Source organism: Primulina tabacum, chromosome 7 (genome assembly GCF_025594145.1).
Source record: "Primulina tabacum isolate GXHZ01 chromosome 7, ASM2559414v2, whole genome shotgun sequence".
Classification (NCBI taxonomy): domain Eukaryota; kingdom Viridiplantae; phylum Streptophyta; class Magnoliopsida; order Lamiales; family Gesneriaceae; genus Primulina; species Primulina tabacum.
The window spans coordinates 40086983-40110634 of record NC_134556.1 but is presented as its reverse complement, the minus strand read 5'-3'; the positions used below and the strand labels follow the sequence as shown (position 1 = coordinate 40110634).

Here is a 23652-nt window from a genome sequence, read left to right as displayed (position 1 = left end):
ATAAATATGGTTCCTTTTCTTCCATGAACGCTGTTAATACACATAGAAATGGCTCCAGATTAGGAGACGCAACGGAAGAAAATGGAGACGCATTTTTGGGTGCCGAGAAGAGGAGGGTTCGCACAGGTCCAAATCCTCTACACAACAGATAAGTAGTTTTGAGATAATTAAAAAGAAGAAAAAGAAATCAAAGATTAATCTTGAACCTTGATTTTCTTACTGAAGAAATTATTATTATCAATTTCTCAATTCATTATCAGTCTTGTAGAGTACTTTTCTTGAGCTAGCTTTTTCAACCCCATCATCCGTCCTTACCAATAATGCTGCATGAGAGTTTGTTTTATTGCATATCCTAATTCCACCATAGTAATGATTTAAATATTCTTTTCTAAACTTAATTTTGGTTTGTATATGAAGAATCATTTGAAATTTTGAAGTCCAAAATTTGACAGTACCTATGCCATTTAATGTGGTTGTTGGTGTAATGAATGATATCACATCAGCCTCGAGAAGTTTTCTTGTCTGCATTTCCTCTTAAAAGCATTGAGAAGGAATGTCTTGCGAAAAGGCCTTTTCCACTCATGCTCCTATTTAGTTCAGTTGTCCGATTTCAGCATCGGACTCGATATATATATATACACACACATATATATAGAAGACAACACAACACAACACAACACAACACAGCAGACATATATATATAGTCAATTCAGTTTATATATATATATGTGTGTGTGTGTGTGTGTGTGTGTGTGTGTGTGCAAGCAAGCGCACGGAGGGCAAGACAGCATATAATGGACTACGATTAGTGGTGGAGGAATGGAGCGGAGCGGAGGTCGACTAGGGGTGATTAAAATTCTTGGTTCTATTTTTATGTAGATCGAGGACATGAATGCATCCCCTCTCAGCTATCGAGTAAAAGTTTAATTTTATTCGTATAAATATATATTATATTTGCTGTATTGTAAAGCAATTATATTAGATGACAAACTACTTTTTTAATATTTTTAGATGAATTTCTAAAATTAGTATTCTTTAAATAAAAGAAAACTGGTGAAGTATTATTAACTTAATTTGAAATCTATTTATATTATTGTATGTGTACCTATCTATATCTATATTTATCAAAGTAGACATGGTCATAGTAGTTGTTTGGGTGAAGTCGCGAAGAAAATACAAAAATAACGTGTGTTACAATAAATAATATTTATTTATAGAAGTTACACATAATTCATGTGTTATGATATTTTTTAAAATTCAAATGTACACTTCCAAAAATAACATCAACCTCAAGAGATGGAAGCATCATTCGACTTTTTCCAACAATTTTCCACAACTTATTTGTGTATATTTAATTTATAAGAGTGATATAAATTTTTTAAAACAATTAAGTTATTTATTGGGAATTATATACTAGTTGCGCATGCGTGGTACCACTAGTCATACGTGGCCTGGTGTTTGCGACACTTGAGAATGGATCAACAGGAAGCACACATGCATGCTATTAATTTTCTTCGACTTTTCTCAAAATCGGGGACCCGCCACCTTAACTTTCAGCAGTAGGCTAGCTACGCTTATTGATGACCAACCTCAATTTAGTAGAGTTTTTTTTTTTTTTAATATTGAAATTTGAAAAAGTGGATAATCTTCACTTCAATTGACATGAATTTTAAATTAATCATCTGAAAGCGCAAATCAACATGAAACTTAATCTCAAGACGATTTGACAAGCATGAGTTGCCAATGGAGTCTGGAGAATTCATTTCAAGAATCAAGTGTTTACATTAAAAATAAACGCACTTACTATAAGACTATATATATGACTCCATTTGGTTCGTGGAATGCATGAGATGAATACGTGTGCACTATAAGGAAATCAATATATATTAACAACAAAAAGATTTATGAATATGATCAAATGTAGAACTTGCATCAGATGTCGGATGAAACAAAGTTGTGTAATTACTTAATGATCCGTCAACAAACTAGGTTTTACTCGGAACAACAAAGCAAAACGCTATGTTCGATTTGGGCACCCCGGTATTATGACTCTTATTTCTCACACAGTAATAGGCTATAGATATATGATATATAAGTATATGTAACGTGCATATAAAGGAAAGGGAGACAATTAAACTTTGTGAATTCAAAGGGATGAAAATATCGGGACGCCCGGTAGAGTGACACCCGAGTCAACAATAAACACATTGCCAGTGACATACTCAGAAGAATCATGGATTAAATACCGTAGTAGCGATGTCAATGCAGGATCCGCTGTCCCAGAAGTTCTAAGCGGGATTGTTTTCCATTCCACTCTTTTGAGCCATTCCTTTTGAACAAGACCTTGCGTTATCTCTGATTTGAATAGTCCAGGAGATATGGAGTTCACTCTTATTTTGTATGCTCCAAGTTCCAGGGCCATGACCTGAACACGAGTTGTCGAAAAATGAAGAAGGTTATCCACATTACCAGATAGAATCTGATCCTATCTTTGATGCGCAGACACAGGATTTCAAGGGGTTAAGAACTGAAATACCAGTATTCTCAAGTCGAGCTTGTGAATTTTCACAAGCTCGAAAACAAAAAGCTCAAGCTCGGGATGCAAATTAAGCTTGGACTCAAAAGTTTTGTCCAATGAAGATGTTTGCGAGCTCAGTCAAGAGCTTGTTTTGCAAGCTTGGATGCATAAACGTGATAATGATCTTCATACATAAAACGATTAACAACAATTTATATTTATTAAAATTTAAAGTTAGAGCTGGCTCAATAAATTTCACACAACTTAAATTGAGCTTGAGCACATGTCAAGCTTTTACTCGAATCAACTTACACCCCAAGCATTTACCGAACTTCCTATATTGGTAAATATCAGAATTTGGTGAAGTCACTTGTATGATTTTGAATTTTTTATAAGATTCCATGATCCTACGGTTTCAATGTTCTCGGTGCAGCACAACAGGGAAGGATTTATGATCACGTACACTATGACAATGTTTCACATTACCTTTGTCATTGAGTTGATGGCAGTCTTGGAACAAACGTATGCAAGGCCACCAGGTAAATGGCCACGATCCAGACCACCAATTGAAGATATATTAATCACAGATCCACCACACTTGGCGTCACGCATATGCGAACAGACATACTTTGATACCAACCATGTTCCAGTCAAGTTTGTCTTAATTATATCATCCCATTCTTCCTCTGTCAAATCCAATGGGGTGTGAAGACGACCTACAAAATAAACTTCAAGAATTAGGCAGATTTTTAGCCCTTGCACAAGCCTAGGTATGGAAACTCTTTTAAATCGATCTGAATGAATAAATGTAGGAGCTTTGGTGTGATTGTTCGAATAATATTTAAATACAAGAGGCATACCAAACCTAAATGCAGAGAGGTTAGATAACAGTCAATATCAACACCAGCAGAATGCCAACTATCACCATTCATTTAACACTGCTCGCAGCATATGCTTCCCAAAAATATTGTTGGTTTTTCAATACAACTAACAACTCGTCTTTAGCACTTTCAGGTCATATTTAGATGGTAATTACTACAACCACTCCAAAACAATTTCAAATACAATGACTAATTTTTTAAAAAAAAACAAAGTTTCCCTTCTCCCAAATAAGTCACTCCACTCAATAAAATCTGAGGCCGTAGTTGTTCAAAGAGTTGCATAGTTAGATACATATTCATCTTTTTGGCTAGATCACTAGCAATCTATTAAATGGCTTACCTCCGGGCCGTCTGAGCATGTGAGTTTTAAACATCTAGACAACATCAGATGCATATGTATAATAATTCTTTTTCACGAGTGTCTTCGAGTTCAAAATCATTTCAATCCAGCTCCACGAAACATTTCACATAAATGAGAATATTGAGATTATAATTAAATCTGAAAATAAACATTTCCGAAAAAGGTTATCAAACACAAACAAACCCCCCAAGAATCCGTGCTGCTTTCAATTTTTCACAAAATTGATTCAAAGGAAAGGAATAAGGAACTGAGAATTTAGATTAATTAACGATAAAAATAAAAATTATTTGTCCATGGTTACTTATGTGACCTCTAACTCCAGCATTGTTGATCAAAACGTCGATTCTTCCAAATGCCTCCCAAGCCTTCTGCACCGACGCCTCAATCACGGGTCCAGTTGCGCTGATATCCAGCTCCACAGCCATTGCTCTGGGTCGATCCCGGCTCGGCTCGTCCGAGGCGGAGGAGCCGAGCCCGTTATTGATCTCAGTACACAGCGATTCTAACCGGTCGACACGCCGAGCCGCGGCTATAATTTTGCAGCCGGCTTTGGCCAAGTCCAGACAGAAGTCTCGGCCAATTCCGGACGACGCCCCGGTCACCATCGCCACCTTGTTTTCCAGCCGAAGCCATGGCTCCAAGGTGCTCGACTCTCCGCTATTACTCTGCATTTGTGTGTGTAAATAGTACGCGAACAGTTGCGGAATTTATTTATTTGGAGGACTGCGAGCAGAAACGACCACAAAAGACTCCAGATTGAAAAGAACGTGAGAAATTATGACTAATTGATTGGAAAAGAAAGTAATATATCAATATTCTTACGCCCAAGTGGTTCTGTTATATATACATATATCAATTTTACAAAAAAAAAAATGTACAGAAATCTTTCTAAATTCGTGAGACGGATCTCTTATTTTGGTCGTCCATGAAAAAATACTACTTTTTATGCTAAGAATATTACTTTTTATTGTGAATATCGGTAGGGTTAACCGTGTCACAGATAAAGATTCGTGACATCGTCTCATATATAAAGATTCGTGAGACCGTCTTACAAGACCTATTCGAAACGTAAACCACAAGAGGGAAAAAAAAAGGCGACGCCGATTGATTCATAAAGCAAATTTTTCGGACGACCCACTAACCCGCGACCTTGAGCTTCAAGTCATGCGGAGATTTTCCCACCACTACTACTTATGAAGAAGCTTCATTGAATAATTTTGAAGTTATCTAACTGGTTGATTATTTTAAAGTATATCGGTTCAACCACGGGTCAAGTTACCAAAAATTGTATACAAATTCACCCGAGAAAAATCTGGCTAGAGCCCACACTAAACTTTAATCATGGAGCCCAACCGAATAAAATCTAATCCCAAAAGCATTGGGCTGTATTTTGATAAAGCATTAGACTTGGACCAATTTTGTTCTTTAATCACACAATCACTCGTATTTAATTGGGCCAAGGATAAACCCAATGAAGCAATGTCTGCAGAAAATTTTACTTTTTCTTTAATACACATGGAAATGTTGGTCAAAATACGGCACGACATTGCCAAGCTCTCCCCCCCAGCGAAATGCACTCGCTATTTTATCTTAATTAGTGACAATATCTACATATATGAAAGCATGAAAAGTGTAAAACAGTCCTGTTTTTGTACGGTTCCCGATCATCCCAAAAAACACGTGTTATACGCTGAGCTTCCCACCAAACTAAAGCATTCGTTGTCAAGAGTAGGTTGTTTGTCCCACAGTTGTTGTAGCCGGTTTCCCTTCTCCTTTGTTTTCTTCTGCTCCTATCTGTTTTCCTCCTTTCTTCTCAGGTTTCTTCTCCCCTTCACCTTCTCTGCTGTACGTCTCCTTCCCTACCTCCGATTACCTTCTGTTTTTTTTTTGGCGCACTGTTTTGCTTACGTGTTGTCTTTCCCCCTCCACCGTGCTCGTTGTTCGTCTTCTTTTCTACCGCCGGCTAACTTTCGATTTTCTATCGGTGTTTCGCTTTGTTTGTGCGTCGTTTTCATTTTATCCGTCGTGCTCGTTGTTCGCCTTCTTTTCTACCGCCGGCTAACTTCCAGTTTTTTTTTTTGGTGTTTCGTCTTGCTTGTGTGTTGTTTTCATTTTATCCGTAAATATTTATTAACTTCTTCTTTGGTCACCGTCCATCTTCCGGATTTCTTTGTTTAGAATTTCTCCCAACGGCGCGATCTACTTTGAATTTGCTTTGAACAGTGTCAATTAGGTGCGTTTTTCACTCGGATTCGTTCGAATATGGTGTTCCTCACTCGGTTTTTCTTTGAAAGACCTTGCTTTTTCCCCACGGTTATTTGTAGTGTTGTTGTTTTTAAATATTGCTTTACGATTTTCTCGGCTACTTTGTTTTTGATCTAACGCTTAGCCTCGGCACCCAAATATCTAGGTTAGGTTTGCCATGCGATTTTTTTGTGCTTATTAAAGGGATTTAGTTTATTTGTTATTGACCATAAGGATTTGATCCCTCAACTATCTGTAGCGTTGTTGTTTTTAATGATTGTTTGCTTATGCTTTGCGGTTTTTGGATTTTCTTGCCTGTTCTAACGCTTAGCTTTCTAGGATTAATTTGAATCTGGTGTTCCACGCTCGGTTTTTTTGGAATGACTTGCTTTTTTCCCCCGGTTATCTGTTTTAACGCCTAGCTCTGGCAGCCAAACCATATAGCTTTGATTTAATTTAAGAATTATAGTTTCACCTATGCTGATCAAAGGGTTGTAGTATATTTTTTGTTGTTCATTCGCAAGAATTGATTTTATTATATTCAACGAACACACATACTTAAATTATTTTGTTTATTTCTATTTCCCTTACAGAGAAAAAGCTCGACTCCCTTTGTTTTTACAAAGGAAAAATACAATCCTTTTAGGAAACATTGAAAAACTCAGGCTTAGATTGCTTTATGATTTCGGGGTATGAATTATTTTGTTTGCTTAGCCTACTACTGATTTGTTAGATTGGTTAGTTTAACTAATTTGTTATTTTGTTGACATATCCAGGTTCAATTTGAATTTGCTATGTTGAGGTAGCTGTTTTTTCATTAAGAAGCTTAACCAACTGAAACCTATGGCGATTTCTTCTACTCAGGTTCAATCTTTTATTTTTGAGTTATTAGTTCATCTTCTATCACTCTTACTTCCGTTGTTATATATGTTGGTTTTTTTGTTCATATTTGTTATTATTATTTTGTTATAGAGAGCTTTTATTTATTATCTTTTGTGTTACTAAATCATAGTTCATAGCCCAAATTGTTTTTGGTATTACCTTGTCATATTGCTTAATATTATGAATTAGCTATGATGCCGCGGCAAAAAAAAGAAATCTCAGTAGATATAAACAGGCCTAATAACTCTCGTAAACGAAAATTTGTTTGTCCAAATGATCATATGTTAGAAAAAAAATTCAGCGACGATAAAAAAAAGAAAGCCATAATTTGCAAAAGGGTGATGTAGAAAATACTATGGGTGACCTATTATTGTGTATAACAAATGGTCCAGATGAACTACCGGCTGTGTCAGATTGTAAATATTGTGGTGCCAAGCGCATATATGCTAAACCACCGACATTTTGTTGATCTTCAGGAGAAATAAATCTTTTACCTTCAGAAATGCCTTCTGATTTGATACAACTATATACTGGCAATGATGACGATACAAAGGAGTTTAATATGTGCGTTCGTTGCAATGCCTAAATAACTTTTCTAATGTTCTTGGTATACAATTTCTTTCTGTTTGATATATCTATTTTTAACTATTTCAGGCTATATCTAATTTAACATTTTATTAATGACTTAACTACTAGCTAATTTGTTTCGCTTCTTTATACTTTTAGTCAATAAATGACATATATAACCTTTCAGTCATAGTTATGCCGACTAAATCTCAACATATGGTATAGCTTTTGCAAATATATTGTTGCTTAATCTTACCTACGAACAATAATTTCTGTTCGTTAGGGGGAAAAAAATTTAATCAAATCCCCCACATTTTCACCAGCTGTTTATTTCTATTAATCTAAAATAGTATGAATAGATTTTCTAGCCTTTTTCTTTTATGATAGATTAAATTTCTACGAATACACACCAACTAATAAACTCGATTCTAACTCACCTTATTTCTGTCTTTGTTTTCTTCAGGTCCAATCCCACGAGCAGAAACCAGGAATGAAATTATCTTGCAGTAATAGAAACATAACTAAGCTTTTTGTTTTTCCTAGGCATGTGCTATCTAAATATAGTACATCGAATTTATGTAAATTAGCATGCTATTATGATGTTTAAACTTTATTAATATTTCGATAACAATATTCAATAACGTATAGCTTGTCACTTAGCTTTCCTAAAAATATCAATATTCACAAAAAATGAAAAAATGAAACTTTTGGTTTATAAATACATAAAAAAATCCTTTAGGTACCTACAAAGCTTTTTACATACTTCCATTATTTAACGAACGTAAAAACTTATATAAATGTCACCCATTTTAAAAAAGGCTTATATAAATACATATATACAAATATGAATACATATTTAGCGTTTTTACTTATAAACAAAATTTACCATTTACCATATACCAAATTGGACAAACACCTAACAACATTTATCATTTACCCCATAAAACCTTGGGTCAAAACCTCAAAAAATTTGAGGTCCCTATACCTAGTATTAAAGAAAGCACGAATACGACATTGCCAAGCTCTCTCTCTCAAATTCGATACATATTGAGACGTTGATATATGTCACTGGACCAAAGGCCTACGGGCCATGAGTCTTCTTCAAGTATTTTAGTATTTCATTCATTTTAGCTAGACCACCAAAACTTAAAAAAAATTTTTTAGTCACCTAAAGTAACAGCAAAATGGTGCAAATGTCACAAAAATAAGTCACGTGCACGTCCCATGTTAAATTCACACAAAAAGCAAAGTTTTTTTTTATTATTTGACTGATGGATAATTATAATTTATTCATCATGATACGCGTGAATTTAGGAAAGCGAATGCGACCATGCATAAAAGAGAAAATCTTTTGTCTGAGAGAAATGGAAATATCTGAAATGAAAATTGGTTATTAATGTTGGCCTAAAATGTTGAAATTACACAAAGTGGGAGAGAATTTTTTCAAGTCCATCAATTTTTGTGTGTGAATGTTTGTTTCCTCCTGACTCCCATCTCTCTCATTCCTCAGATATGCTGGTTGACATATATTTTTTTATTCGTGGATGGTGATGGAGCTGCTGGTTCTCTGTCATTTTCTACATCCAATTCGTATTTATATAACACACGGCTAGTGGTTCGTAGTACATGCAAAGCATGTGTTTCGTAAAAAGCCCTACCGAAGCAATGCTAGATTGGAGGTTGATCTAGGGATGAGCATAAATTTCAAATATACTCTGCCAGCCGGTGGTGCGTGCATGGAGAAAAGGAGAATGAAATTTTATGGCTTGAATTGTTGTGGTTGCATCCAATCTATGAAAGTGCTTTAAAAGTATGAGATGTACAATTATGAAAGGTTAGTTTAGGACTAATTTTTTTGAGACGAAATGGTGGAATACTTTGTGAGATATAATATATATCGCATGCTTTACTTTGATATATTGGGAAACCAGTAGTGTTATGATCCGATTCATGTTTGATAGCGGCGGTGTCTCTTCTCAATTAGTAAAAAAGAAAATAATTGAGGCCAATAAAGGACATTTTTAAACTATAAATATGATCTAAACTCCCATTTATTATATCAGTCACACTCTGTATGAAATACAATATCTATTTATAAAAAGAATATAGAATATAAAATAGAGGGGGTAAATAATCATGTGCCTTTGAAAAACTATAAGCTATTAATTGAGCCATACAAATAAAACTTATTGGACCGTTTGGTTCGATCTAACGTTTAAATTTCATAAACGATCGTTTCGCGATTCAATTTAATGAGATTTATCTCAATCTTATTTATTTAAAAATATTAATTAGAGCAAATAAGTTATAATTTTTAATAATATAATAATATTTTTGTTTTGTATTTTATTCCAATAAGTTTTTTCAGTTAGACCAAACCATAATTTTGTTTTTTGTTTTTTTTTTGTTAGAATAAAATAATGTTTTGGCATAGCCATAGCCTACAGCTGCATGCATAAATGTCTGCATCGGCTCACTCTTTTCCCTGCTTCCTTTCCTTTCACATCAAAACACACACATACAAAAAGATCTCAACTTCTTTGTCTGCCATTTATTCTTCCATGATAACAATATTTCGAAATAAAACCAAGTTTGTCCCTCTCTCCCAAAGTAAGTCAGGAAATCAGGCAAATACCACTTTATTTTTCCTTTAGCTTTGTCTGGTGTCATGATTCATAAAACCTTGAAACATTAACTGAAAAATCAGCTTAGGCTGTAGCGTCGAGCAACAGTTTTTCTTGTGAAGGAACTGGTTTTTTGGAGCAAAATAAAGTAAATTAAAAACCACATCTTTGTGATTTTTGAAAACCCCCGAAAAACCCTCTTGAACACGAAGAAAAAAGATGATCACAATCACAGATTTATACCATGTTCTCACAGCCGTGGTTCCACTCTATGTGGCCATGATCTTGGCCTATGGCTCAGTGAAATGGTGGAAAATCTTCAGCGCAGATCAATGTTCAGGCATCAACAGATTCGTGGCGTTATTTGCAGTCCCTCTCCTCTCGTTTCACTTCATCTCCTCCAACAATCCTTATGCCATGAACTACAGGTTCATTTTTGCTGACACACTTCAAAAAATCATTGTACTTTTTGTTCTTGCCCTTTGGTCCAGGATTAGCTCCACGGGATCCCTTGAATGGTCAATAACTCTTTTCTCGATCTCCACACTGCCTAACACTCTAGTGATGGGGATCCCTCTCTTGAAAGGAATGTATGGTAATTTTTCGGGAAGTTTAATGGTTCAGATTGTAGTGCTTCAGGTGTATCATTTGGTACACTTTGATGCTTTTCTTGTTTGAGTATAGAGGAGCAAGAACACTTATCAGTGAGCAGTTTCCAGACACTGCAGGCTCCATTGTTTCATTTAGAGTTGATTCTGACGTGCTTTCTTTGGATGGGAAAGAGCCCTTGGAAACTGAAGCCGAGGTTGGTGAAAATGGGAGGCTTCACGTGACTGTAAGAAAATCCACCAGTTCTATGTCCGAAATCTTTTCCAGAAAATCAAACGGGCTCAACATTTCCGGTGCTTCTTTGACTCCTAGACCGTCGAACTTAACCAATGCAGAGATTTATTCTGTGCAGTCATCAAGAAATCCAACTCCTAGGGGTTCAAATTTTAATAATAATGATGTTTATTCAGTTGTTAATGGGAAGAATTTTGGCAATGTTAGTCCACGGGAGTCAAATTATGGTCATTTGGGATATGATGAAGAGAATGGGCATGGGAATTTATCAAGAACCAATGGGGGTTACCCTGCACCTTCAAGTGCTGGATTATTCTCTCCTGTTGCAGGGCCTTTGTTGAAGAAGAAGATCAATGGTGTCGAGGGTGGTAGAGATCTTCACATGTTTGTGTGGAGTTCTAGTGCTTCACCAGTTTCTGAAGGTGGTATTCATGTGTTTAGAGGAGGTGACTGTGGGAATGAGCTTCACCTTGGAGCTAACTCCAAAGGTATTTTTGGGCACTTGTTTATCGTCGTCAAATCATGTATATGCTGTTCTTACACGATTCTACAAGTTAAATCTTGAGATACAGATGAAGCGAACACTGTAGCCGCCTCCTTCCATATTAATTTTTTTTTTCGAAATTGAATATTTTCTTCAGCATGACATATGACCAGAAATGAGATTTCACACCATTATTGAAGAACTCGTGGATTCTAATTTCGTCCTCGTTAGGTTATATTCATTTAATAGCTTCATTTCATGTGTAATATCTGACTCATGTTTCATCAAATCATCCTCTGTTGGTGTAACTGTTTGTTATTTAGGGTGACCTTTTCCTGAACTTTGGACACTTTTATTTCCTTTTCATTTAAGCGTGTCTTGTTTGTTGCATCGTATTCTTGCTATTTGTTTGTCCATAAAACATGCTTGAAATTTTGGTATATAGAGTTCTCACTCTTATAATTTTGCATGATCGATGATTTCATATATTTGATGTCGTAGACCACGAAGGAGAAAATTTTAGGTTCCGAAATGAAAAGGGTCCGAGTGGGACAGACCAAAGAGGACCGGTTCTGTCCAAGCTCGGTTCAGGCTCCACTTCGGTGCTTTATCCGAAAACTAGTGTTGAAGACAAGAAAATTACTATGCCACCAACCAGTGTAATGACCAGGCTCATACTGATTATGGTGTGGCGAAAGCTAATTAGGAATCCAAATACTTACTCTAGCCTCTTCGGCCTTACATGGTCTTTGGTTTCATTCAAGTAAGGTCGATTCACTCATATATCGAATTATTTGCCTATTTCTTGAACTCATGGATCTCATCTAAAATTTGTGATCCTTGCAGGTGGCATGTTGAGATGCCTGCTATAATAGCCAAGTCGATACATTCCACTCTTGGCTGATGAATACCGTGGTTTTGATGATTTTCAGGCGGCGCTTCCACAGGGAATCGTCCCTTTTGTTTTCGCGAAGGAATACAATGTCCATCCTGATATACTGAGCACCGGGTTAGTGACAAAAACACTTGTATCTAGCAGCAGATATAATACAACAGGAACCAAGAATCGGCCACTTAGTAGTTTTTGAATGAAATTTTTGCAGTGTCATATTCGGGATGCTAATAGCACTACCAATCACTCTAGTTTACTACATCTTGCTGGGACTTTAAAGCCAAACTGTTGAAGCTGCAGCAGTTGAACCGAATCAGAAATCAACACAGAACCAACCCTTTTGCAATGGTAAATTTAGGAGTTTAACCGAACAGTTCACATCTGCAAAGATTTAGCTGCGAGGAGAAAAGGGCAATCTTGTTTAGCTTGATTTCTATATTTTATTCATGTCAGCGTCTCGCGTTTCTCTTTAAGAATTTAGAAATTGACTTTGAATCTATGTCGAACAATTCTAGATTAAATAAAGCTCATCGAACAAAATTACACAGCCTATGTACCCGTATTCCTATGTTATAGGCTAAGGAGTTGTATCCTACGAGGGGACAAGCACAGCTAGGTATTAAAAACAAGGTTTTACTGAGTTGTCGGTACATTTGTTGACATACTCCACCCTCCTGTCACCAATGGGTGGCGGTGTGTCATGCGTGGCTTGGGAATCTGGATAATAATTATATTTCAATTTATTTAATAATATTATTTTATATCTAATTTATTTAAAGATATTTCTTAAATTATTTATATAAATTAATAAAATTTACATTTAATATATAATTAAGTAATTTGTGAGATAATATAACTATTACAAATAAAATAATAAGAAATATTTTAAGAATATTCTTTTTAGATTTGATGGTATGCAAACTTGTGCTATTTTGAATTTAGAATGCAATTAAATAATGGAACGGGTTGAAGATGTACCAAGTCCGTCAAAACAAACTTATAAATCCCAGAGCTCCCAATCATCTTTTCAATGAAATCTTTTTCCAAAACAACCCCAAAAGGATCAGGGGTTGATTTTTAAAAGTTAAACCTAGAAGGAGTAGGTCTCCTGTGAGATGATCTCACGAATTTTTATCTGTGAGACGGTCTCACGAATTTTTATCTGTGAGACATGTCAACTTTACCGATATTCACAATAAAAAGTAATACTCTTAGCATAAAAAATAATATTTTTTCATGGATGATCCAAATAAGATATCCGTCTCACAAAATACGATCCGTGAAACCGTCTCACACAAATTTTACCAACTCGAAGATTCCATAATTTTCTTTGAATTTAATTGATTTGAATTTCTTTCAGTTTTCTTTCATAATCTATTTAATTTTCTCACCACTTTAATTTAAAAATTATAATATTTAATTATAAAGCATAAATTTACATTTTGTTTGTTATTTTCAATCGATGTCAAATTTACATGTAGTACTAGTAATCGTAATAATTCCTTACGAAGCTGGACTGAGCCAATTCAGCATCATTTTTCATAAGAGCCAGCCACAAAAGGGAGCCCATATTGGTCATTTTGACCCGATAACCCCCAATCTTCAAAACATCAACTCTATTGACCAAGGACGACACATTAGGTGAAGACGAAAATTTTTATGAGATTATTTTTTACGGATAAATTTTGTCAACATATCTCCTGTTCGATGCGTTCCATGAAAAATTATTATTTTTTATACGAAAAATGCTACTTTGCATTACAAAAATGAATTAGCCGATTTGTCCTTATTGATGATATAAATCCGTGAAACTCTACAAATAAAAATCTAGGTCAAAGTCATAATTGATGATGATTCAATAATGTTTAAAGGCGTTTAAGTCTTACGATACAATTTGCCCTTTTCATACGGATTCATATTTTATTCAATTTTTTAAAAATAATTGTATACAGGTTTTATCCAAGTGTTACATTAAATATTTGAAAACAATAGAAACTAAATATGTATTTAAATGTCAAGATTTTTAATTTATTTTTAAAATTTTAATTTAATTTCTCTTAAAAAAATATAAACTATATTTAAATGTCTACATTGATTATATTATTTCATTTAATTTAGTTATGATATTTGAGTTTTGTGTTACTTTTATATATTTAATTATCACTATTCTTTATTATATTAAATAAAATATTTAAGTGTCATCTAAAATAATATAAATATTTTAATATAATAGTTTTTATAATAATAATTAAATTTAAATATATTTATTATATTTTATCAATAATTTTAATAATTATTTGAACACTACACTTACTAATTTTAATTATTAATTATATAAAATAATATTTCGTACATTACACAGTTAAACACTAATAATGAATAATAAATAAGTGGAAATAATGGTGATTGGCTCCCCAAATTTCCATGGGATTCTCAATTATAAAAAGAATATGAATAAACATTGGCCAAAATGCATGTCTGTTTGTTATTATTGTTATTTTTAATGTTCGCGGTTATTAAGGAATTATTTGTAATGATTAGGGAAAAAACATCTGTAATCCATGTTCATGCATGTTCATGTACAAATTTTTTTAGTTATAAAATAAAATTCCGATAGAATAAATACGAGAACAAAAGTCTTATAAATTAACTATATTCCTTATAAAATAAAGAAATATAGGAGAGAAGGGCATTAAAATAAGATTAATTTATTAATTTATTTTTGTGTGCATGACACGAAGCTCGATTATGCCAAAAGAGGGGACAAATAGTAGAGTCCTTGTCGAAAATAAAATATTATAAATACAATTTTTTCAAAGGACTTGAGTTTCATTAATCAATTTTAAATTATATATACACATATATTATATAATCAAAGATTTATTTATGTCATCACTAGACAAAAGGAGTAAATGAAAATTTTGTTTCCATTCCAATGATTAAGAGATTTTTCTTTCAAAAGAATAATAAATATTTGATTAGCGTTTGAGCATAGAGACCTTGAAAAGAGGGCAATGATTAAGAAAAAGATACATTTTTTTTTCAAAAGAATAATAAATAAATTTTACGATGTGTATTTTTTGGTTGACATTAGATAATATTCGAACTAATACAGCAGTCATCAAATTCGTTAGTCAGATAAATTACATTGGACAAATCATATGCAATAAACTCGTCCAAAAAAATATTGAAAGGAGAACCAAATTTTATAATTATTGACAAAATATTAATCTGCTTCATCGATTCGAACTTAAAAAATAAACATAAAATATATTAATTAACATGTAAGCGGAGGCGCCTTTGAAAGAAGGTAATGTGAATATTATGATATAAAACTAATAAAGCACTGTCTTTTTCTAACTTTTTTTGTTTGCGTCAGAGTGAAATGAAATACATAAGATCATAATTTCATATATCTTTAAAAGTTCTTTTGCTAAACATTCCTTCCGTCTATCCAAAATTTCAAAATTTATTATTTTATAAATTAGTTAAAAATTCTTGTACCATGAATAATTTGATTTTGTCAATCGCATTAGAATCCATAGATATCTCCACAAATCATTAAAAAAAAAACGGACTTTGTAACGACAATGAGTAGTAGGAGGGCTCAACGTGAGCCTCAACTCACTCATGCATCATTATTAGTCATGCAACACTTTAAGAATCTAGGTAATTAAGTCTTAAAATTCTGTGTTAACTGTTATAAGAGGTGAAAGAAATCACTTTCCAGAAAGTGAGATATTCAACGAGTGGCAATGCATGAACATGAGTTACGGTTCCTGCTGGACCAACTTACGGCCCATAGCCAGTAGCAGTGCATAAATATGTGCTGAAATTCACGTTGGATCAATCTGCGGTGATGCTCGAAAAGTTAGGAGAATCGAACAAATTCCCGTCTAGATAATGGAGAATAAATTCCAAAGCATCACTCTTTTAAAGTTTACTTTTAAATACGAATCACTGCAAGAGGAGGAATATCGAATTATTTAATATCATACTTACAAAAAATACAAGGAATTTATCGACTTAGCATGCCAGACCGATGAATTCCACGAGGAGAAGATGTAGTCATTTTCCTCTCACATATATATAGTCGTTATACCAAAGAAAATAAAAATAAAATAGTTTCAATTGATTATTAGCAACGTGTAACCCCATTGGATAATATTAAAATCTCTCACCAAAAAAGTCATTTTTAAATTCGAAAGTGAAATTTCGTGTGACTAAGGTAATTAGAGACATGTATTTTTCAAGGTAAACAAATGTGCTTGACGATGACCATGGCCTTACATTGTCAAAAATGGCGAAAATCTAAAAATTATTGTTTTAATCTTGTAAATTGATTAATTTGTCTATGTTTTATTTTTGTAAAATAACTTGTTTTTTGTTTGTTTTTCTGAAGCCATTAAATTCACAAAATATTATTTATTTGACATCGATGCTCTTTTAAATAGCTCGTGCGACGAGAATATAACATATATTATATACATTAAAATCCATCTAAACAAAAATTAAAAAAAACAACAAACTTATTATTTCGTAGTTTGAAATATTGAATGTCGTTTTATCTTATTGTTTCCCTTTGTTTTTTTTATTTAAATTTATCTGTAATATGTAATGTTTGTTCTCGTTACACGAGTTAGTAGGAGACCAGCAAAATTAAATAAACAATATTCGATGATTTATTGGCTTTTGGCAAAAAAGTACAAAAAAAATCTAAATTATTATGTGAAAATCAAACATGGACATGTTATATGATTAAAACTCAAAACATATCAATTTATCAAACTAAAATTATAATTTTCTCTCGAGAAAACTGATAATTTTGAATATGTCAGATTCTAAAAAAATTATAAAATGTTTAAATATAGTAGGAAATACGAAGAATTCTTTTCCATGGCATTGATAATTAATTATATGGGTAGCTAGGTTGTAAATTATACGAGCCTAAGTACTTACATAATGCAATATGGGCATGTGGAGTTTAATTGCTGTCAAATAATACACATAGATTTTAGGTGATGTATTAATTATTGTTACATAAAAATTTACGTGAGACAGTCTCACATATGAATTTTGCGAGATAAATATTTTTATTCGGTATGGTTGTCAGATTTTTTTTTTTAAATATGAGTATGGTTGACCCGCTTCACGAATAAAGATACGTGATACCGTCTCACAAGACACAAATTCTTCTTGTTGTATTCAATTTTACTATGTGGTCTATAATTCGTTCGTGAGAAATTGATTAGTTATATTGATATACATTTATAATTTGTAATAAAGAATATATTGAGCAAATAAGCCAAACTGATATAGAAATAAAGTATTTGATGTAATGAAAGTAATTTTAATCTGATACAAATTCGTATGATTAAATTTACAAATTAAAGCATATATAAAAAAATAAATTTAATTTTTTAAAAAATTATCTTTTTTTTTAAAAAAAAATAAATTAGATCATCCACCTCCATCTCCTAATTGTGGAGTTGGAGCTAGAAGAACTTTCCACCAAATAAATATTGTTAAACACAAGTCCAAAAATAAAAAGTCTAAAAATGTAGAAAAGTCGGTCAAAGCTAAAAAAACCAACAGGAAATAGAAATGGTGGTTAGCTTGAGTTGTTGGAAGATGTCTACAGATCCCTCTCCATCTTCACACACACTGTCTCTCTCAGTAAAGGACAGGCTGGAACCATCCAAACTCAAACCCCACTCCCATTATTATAACTTCATTAATTAAATTGTTGGCCCCCTCCTAACAATATTCACTCAAATCATCCAAAACAAAACGATCAAGAAAATCCCATTATTATGATTAATTCAATTGTATAAAAGATAAATTTTCTAGATTAAATCGGTGAATTCTTAATCGCAAATTGGCTTGAAAAAGCAAAGGAAGAGAAGTCGTTGGGCTTCTTTCTCAGCGACCCTTTTATCTCTGCTTTCTTGCGTACTCTGATTAGTTCTTCTCTCACTTTTTGTGTTCTTTTTCTGGTTCATATTCCTTCCCTTATTGATTTTTTTGCGGCATATTTTACTATAGGGTGTTCTCTATTTCATGCTTTGAGTGATTCCAAAGCTCTTATCTCCACACACGTCTTCAGCTAGTTTATTCCCTCCTGCGATTCTTCTTTTTTATTTTTGCATATCTTTCTTGCATTCAACATTGAAAGGAAAAGTATAATCCATTCCCATTATCTCATTGTCTCAAGAAGGTATATTTTATTTCGCCTTTTTTTCCCTTTTGATGCTTCTCTTTTCCACGTCGGTTTGTCTTGGACTCCGTTTTCTTGTCAAGTTCCCTTGTTTTCCTTTCTGGGTTCTGCTGATCAAGCTTTAAAATTTTTTCTTTAGTTTTATGCGAAAAGATCGAGTCTTTGAGTATTGTTAGTGTACCGTTCTTGTTATTTTCCCTTTGGAACTCAAAATTTCCTTGGAATATGCCGTTGTGATCACAAGTTACCCTCTTTTCCACTCTTGCTTCACTTATAAGTTATAACGTATTCAATCTTCTGTATATACGGTTCTTGATTCAATGGGACTTTGCCATGGAAAACCCGTTGAACCGCCACAAAATCTGTCTGAAACTTCAATACTCCCCGGTGATAACAATGATTCCACACTCAATTCCCTTACTGGGAAAACTCCCAAATTCTCATTCTACAGCCCGAGTCCACTTCCTAGTGCATACAAGAATTCCCCAGCGCATTCCACTAGTGTTCCTTCAACTCCTTTGCGCTTCCTTAAGCGTCCATTTCCACCTCCATCGCCAGCTAAGCACATAAAAGCCTTGCTTGCAAGAAGGCATGGCTCTTTGAAGCCTAATGAGGCCACCATACCAGAGGGTAGTGAGTGTGAGATCATTGGATTAGACAAGAATTTTGGGTTATTAAAAAATTTTAACAGCCACTACCAGCTTGAGGATGAGGTGGGCAGAGGTCATTTTGGTTACACTTGCGCTGCTAAGGGGAAGAAGGGTAGTATGAAAGGGCAGGATGTGGCTGTCAAAGTCATTCCAAAATCAAAGGTACAATCTGAAATGGATAAAAAATCCATCTCTTGCTTTTATCAATTATTAGAAGTTTGTGTGTTTAAAGCGAATTAATCTCGAATTGTTAGTTATTTATCTCAGGATGTATGTCGTATTGTCCATAAATTGACATATTTGTTTATGGAGATGTTTTCGATGTTTTTGTCTTCTTGATATTGGTTTTTTTGGATCAAGATACAGTTATAACATTATATTACTAATCAAATCAATAGATTATTTGCTGTTAATGCTTGCGAGTAGTTTTCTGTTAATTCAGATGATCTTCGCATGTATATAAGCAATTGTATCATGAACTTTGTAATTTGTAACACTTAGTAGATATTGAAAATTATTAAATTCAAATATTTACTAAATTTCCGTGGCCAGGTTTCTCTCTTTTGAGTTTGGTCTATACGAGTGTTTAATTGATAGACCCTGAGCTTTTTATCCTTTTGCTTGTGGCGATCATATCTGTATTGGCTTGCAAGATTTTGTTTTCTCGTCAAGTTTCTGACGGAAATACCACTATTTTGATGGTTTTCAAGCGATGCAAGATTTTCATTTGAAAAGTTATACTTGCTGTATGATAAAAAAAATTGATGTAAAGGATGAGCAAAAAGTTGAAGCTCTTATTTATTGACCAAATCTTCTAAATATTATTTTGCAGATGACAACAGCTATTGCCATAGAGGACGTCAGAAGAGAAGTAAAGATACTCCGTGCACTGACAGGACATAAGAACTTAGTACAATTCTATGATGCCTTCGAGGATGAAGAAAATGTCTATGTTGTAATGGAGTAAGTTTGGATTGTTAACATCAATTAACTTGGTGGCAAAGCTAAGGCTCTTCTCAAGTATATATTTATTTATTTATTTATAAGAAACGATCTTCTCAAGTATATTTTAGACACTGAGAGATATATAATCTTACTTTTTCGTGGCATTTTGTGGTCTCATTCAACTGCCATGTTTCAAATCCCCTCTGAACCTCGGCCACGGCCTATCTAAAATCTGAATATTGACCTCCTAAAATTTTTTCCTCACCGCAGGTTATGTGAAGGAGGAGAATTACTGGATAAAATTCTTGCTAGGTAAAGCTTAATTCCTTTTCCTTTCCATTTTTATGAGTCTCTCTTCATTCTTGGTCTTTTATGTAATTTTCCGTTTGTTTGATCAAGGGGTGGCAAATACTCGGAAGAAGATGCTAAAATGGTCATGGTACAGATTTTAAGCGTGGTTGCATATTGTCATCTCCAAGGTGTGGTTCACCGTGACCTAAAACCCGAGGTACATCTACTGTCACACACTATTATACAAGCCTTTTTCTAGCAAATATATCATAGTGCAATACCTTTATTTCATTAAATAGTCTCATTTGCCCACTCCTGAAGGAAAGTTATTCCGTTTAATCAATCTATTAGTTTTGCCGCATCAAGCCATGTATTGAGAACTCTGGTCTTATTTTCTTTAGTCATAGTTCTGGTAAGGGCTATATTCTAAAGTAGTAAAAATACATCAATGAATGAATGCGGTATAACTAATGATTAGCGTGGTTGTGCCATAAAAGGTCTACATTCACATCTGACTGCTAGAACTCTATTAATCTCTACTAGTTTGCATTACAACCATCACCTCTTTATATAGGTGAAATATGTTCGAAAATATTCTTTGATTTATGGACTACTCTAACAGGAGCTTCCTTTATTTGGTGAACTTTAACTTATATTGCACAAATATTCTTCGAGTGTCTTTAATTAATCAACTGATCTTTGAACTTATAATATTTCTTCCACGAATGCCATGATTATCATTTAGATAGTCTGATAGCTTGTCTGTGCAATTGTCGGTTTTCCATTTTCCAGGAAATATATATCAGCTAAAACACAAGCACTCGTACAATTCAATGTATACGCTTCATGAATATTTTTTCCTGCTTTTGTGGAGAATATGATAACTAGATACAACTAAAATGAAAATTTTACATTGTCTCAGAATTTTCTATTCACATCAAATGACGAGCATTCCACTCTGAAAGCCATCGATTTTGGACTGTCCGATTATGTAAAGCCAGGTTGAGTTTATTGGTATGAAATACTTTTTTTTGTGTTCTTTTCAATGTTTTTGTGGTGTTAATCTAGATGGATTGATAATTTAGATGAACGATTGAATGATATTGTTGGAAGTGCTTACTACGTGGCGCCCGAAGTTTTGCATAGATCATATGGAACGGAAGCCGATATGTGGAGTATCGGTGTAATCGCGTATATTCTTCTTTGCGGAAGCAGACCGTTCTGGTCAAGGACAGAGTCTGGAATCTTCCGCGATGTTCTAAAGGCTGACCCCAGCTTTGATGAAGATCCATGGCCTTCTCTGTCCTCTAATGCCGTAGATTTCGTGAAGAGGTTATTGAACAAAGATTACCGGAAAAGGCTAACAGCAGCTCAGGCTCTTTGTAAGTCGGGTGGAAATATTTATAATGGATTCTGTTTTATCCAAAATGGGATTTCTAAACTGGTCTTTCCAGCGAGTCCACCAAGAAAATCTAGTGGAATAACTTGGTACCCAAATATGTTGATGAAGTTTTTGATTTATAGGTCATCCATGGCTAGCTGGCAATCACACTATGAACATCCCGCTGGATATGATTGTGTATAAGCTAGTAAAAGCTTATACATGTTCCTCTTCTCTGAGAAAGACAGCTTTAAGGGTATGTATATTTTGACTGTAATAAGAAATAACTTTCACTGGTAATCTATTAATTATGATATTTTCTGTCAATTCCTTGGACAATTTGTGTCTCTTGTACCATCTTTTTTCATTTCAAGTTTATCTTCAGTGAAAATGGTACTCGTTGCAGATATGATTTACTAAGAAACCTGTTCTTGAAACAGGCACTTGCAAGAACGTTGTCGGTACCTCAGTTAACCTATCTAAGGGAACAGTTCCAATTGCTAGGACCGGGTAAAAGCGGATTCATATACCCACAGAACTTTAAAACGGTCATCTCTCTCTCGCCGCCCTCTGTATCTGTTTTTAGTATTTTTAATCATCTTATCTTACTTCGCTGATTTTATTACTTTGGTCGCAGGCTATGTCAAAGATCTCCACCGATGCAATGAAGGACTCACGGGTTCTGGATTATGTCAATATGGTAATACTCTTGGTAACTCATTTCTCTTTCAAACGTTAGTTCTGTCATGGATTTTTGACATATCATATATAGTTACAAGACTTGATATTATACTGGTGATGACAATGGTTAAATCATATTTTCATGTGTCAATCAGGTGAGTTCTCTTCAATTTGGGAAATTGGATCTTGAAGAATTTTGTGCAGCAGCCACAAGTGTACATCAGCTGGAAGGAATGGAAACCTGGGAGCAACACGCACGCCTTGCCTATGAATTGTTTGAGAAGGATGGAAACAGGCCCATAAAGATAGAGGAACTTGCCCCGGTATTCCTCCCTTTGTTCTATGCCCTTACCTCTGCTTGAAACAAATTAGGGACTAAATTAGCCTTCTTTAAATTATAAAGATCTTCCTGTATCGTTGTTTCAAGACTTTATATACAGGGGGGAGTCCAGCTTGGGGATGAGGGTGACAATCCTCCCCTCATTTCAGAATTTTTTTTGAAATTTTGTATCTAATTTTTATAAAATTGCAAGTTTTGCTCCTCAAAATCCATGTAGCCTGCCATGTCTGTTCCATTTTCCCCTATCTCCCTAATTTCTGGATCCGCCCCTGTTTAGATTGGTTCAATAGTTAATCGACGATGTTACAAATTCTCATGTCTCTATCGCCTTTTGACAGGAGCTTGGACTTGGTCCATCCGTACCTGTCCATGTGGTTCTGCAGGACTGGATTCGACACTCAGATGGAAATCTCAGTTTCTTGGGGTTCATCAGACTTCTGCACGGAGTTTCTTCTCGTGCATACCACAAAGCATGAATGAAATGCGATCCAACTACTCGGCTGTTGCCTGGAAAACATCTCCAAGAACCAAGAATTATAGGCTCAGACGCGAAGGTGTTAGCCATTTTTCGAAGCTGTAGCCATTTGCTGTGAAATCATTCCCTTATTTTTTTCTCTCCAATATATTTGATGCCAATGAAATGAGATGTAGAGGATAGTACAGATGAGATTAGATAACCAGATGTGTATGTAATGTTAGAGAAAAGTTGAAATGTGAAGTGGTTTTAGTATCTTTTGGTGTACTCCCATGTCTTCTTTATGTTCTTAGTTTCTTAATAAATCATGGTTGTGATGATTATGCACATTTATCAGATGTTGCTTTACCACTTTTTAATTCATATAAAACTATTT

The 23652-nt window shown here is 34.1% G+C and overlaps 2 protein-coding genes and 1 pseudogene across 2 annotated transcripts; 2 read left to right on the top strand and 1 right to left on the bottom strand.

Annotated features, from left to right (window-relative positions):
• Window positions 1-2080: 2080 nt before the first annotated feature.
• Window positions 2081-4558, bottom strand: LOC142552047 (uncharacterized). The gene is made up of 3 exons (XM_075661644.1): window positions 4071-4558; window positions 3005-3234; window positions 2081-2425 (listed from the first exon to the last, which is right to left on the bottom strand). The coding sequence occupies exons 1-3, from the start codon at window positions 4429-4431 to the stop codon at window positions 2147-2149; spliced, it is 870 nt and encodes a 289-aa protein (XP_075517759.1). The 5' UTR covers window positions 4432-4558; the 3' UTR covers window positions 2081-2146.
• Window positions 4559-10045: 5487 nt separating this feature from the next.
• Window positions 10046-12941, top strand: LOC142552045 (auxin efflux carrier component 1-like; annotated as a pseudogene).
• Window positions 12942-18085: 5144 nt separating this feature from the next.
• LOC142552044 (CDPK-related kinase 1-like) lies at window positions 18086-23607 on the top strand. Its single transcript, XM_075661643.1, has 11 exons — window positions 18086-19325; window positions 19996-20126; window positions 20379-20420; window positions 20508-20616; window positions 21322-21400; window positions 21485-21781; window positions 21924-22036; window positions 22221-22328; window positions 22418-22480; window positions 22617-22784; window positions 23140-23607. Exons 1-11 carry the CDS (start codon window positions 18834-18836, stop codon window positions 23275-23277), a joined length of 1740 nt encoding a protein of 579 aa, XP_075517758.1. The 5' UTR covers window positions 18086-18833; the 3' UTR covers window positions 23278-23607.
• Window positions 23608-23652: the final 45 nt, after the last annotated feature.

Coding starts and splice junctions, on each gene's coding strand:
- LOC142552047 (XM_075661644.1), bottom strand. CDS start 4,431: ATGCAGAGTAATAGCGGAGAGTCGAGCACCTTGGAGCCATGGCTTCGG. Junction 3,235..4,070: donor CAACAATGCTGGAGTTAGAG/GTCACATAAGTA, acceptor TTTATTTTGTAG/GTCGTCTTCACACCCCATTG. Junction 2,426..3,004: donor CCATCAACTCAATGACAAAG/GTAATGTGAAAC, acceptor ACTCGTGTTCAG/GTCATGGCCCTGGAACTTGG.
- LOC142552044 (XM_075661643.1), top strand. CDS start 18,834: ATGGGACTTTGCCATGGAAAACCCGTTGAACCGCCACAAAATCTGTCT. Junction 20,421..20,507: donor CTGGATAAAATTCTTGCTAG/GTAAAGCTTAAT, acceptor TGTTTGATCAAG/GGGTGGCAAATACTCGGAAG. Junction 21,782..21,923: donor AACAGCAGCTCAGGCTCTTT/GTAAGTCGGGTG, acceptor TTTGATTTATAG/GTCATCCATGGCTAGCTGGC.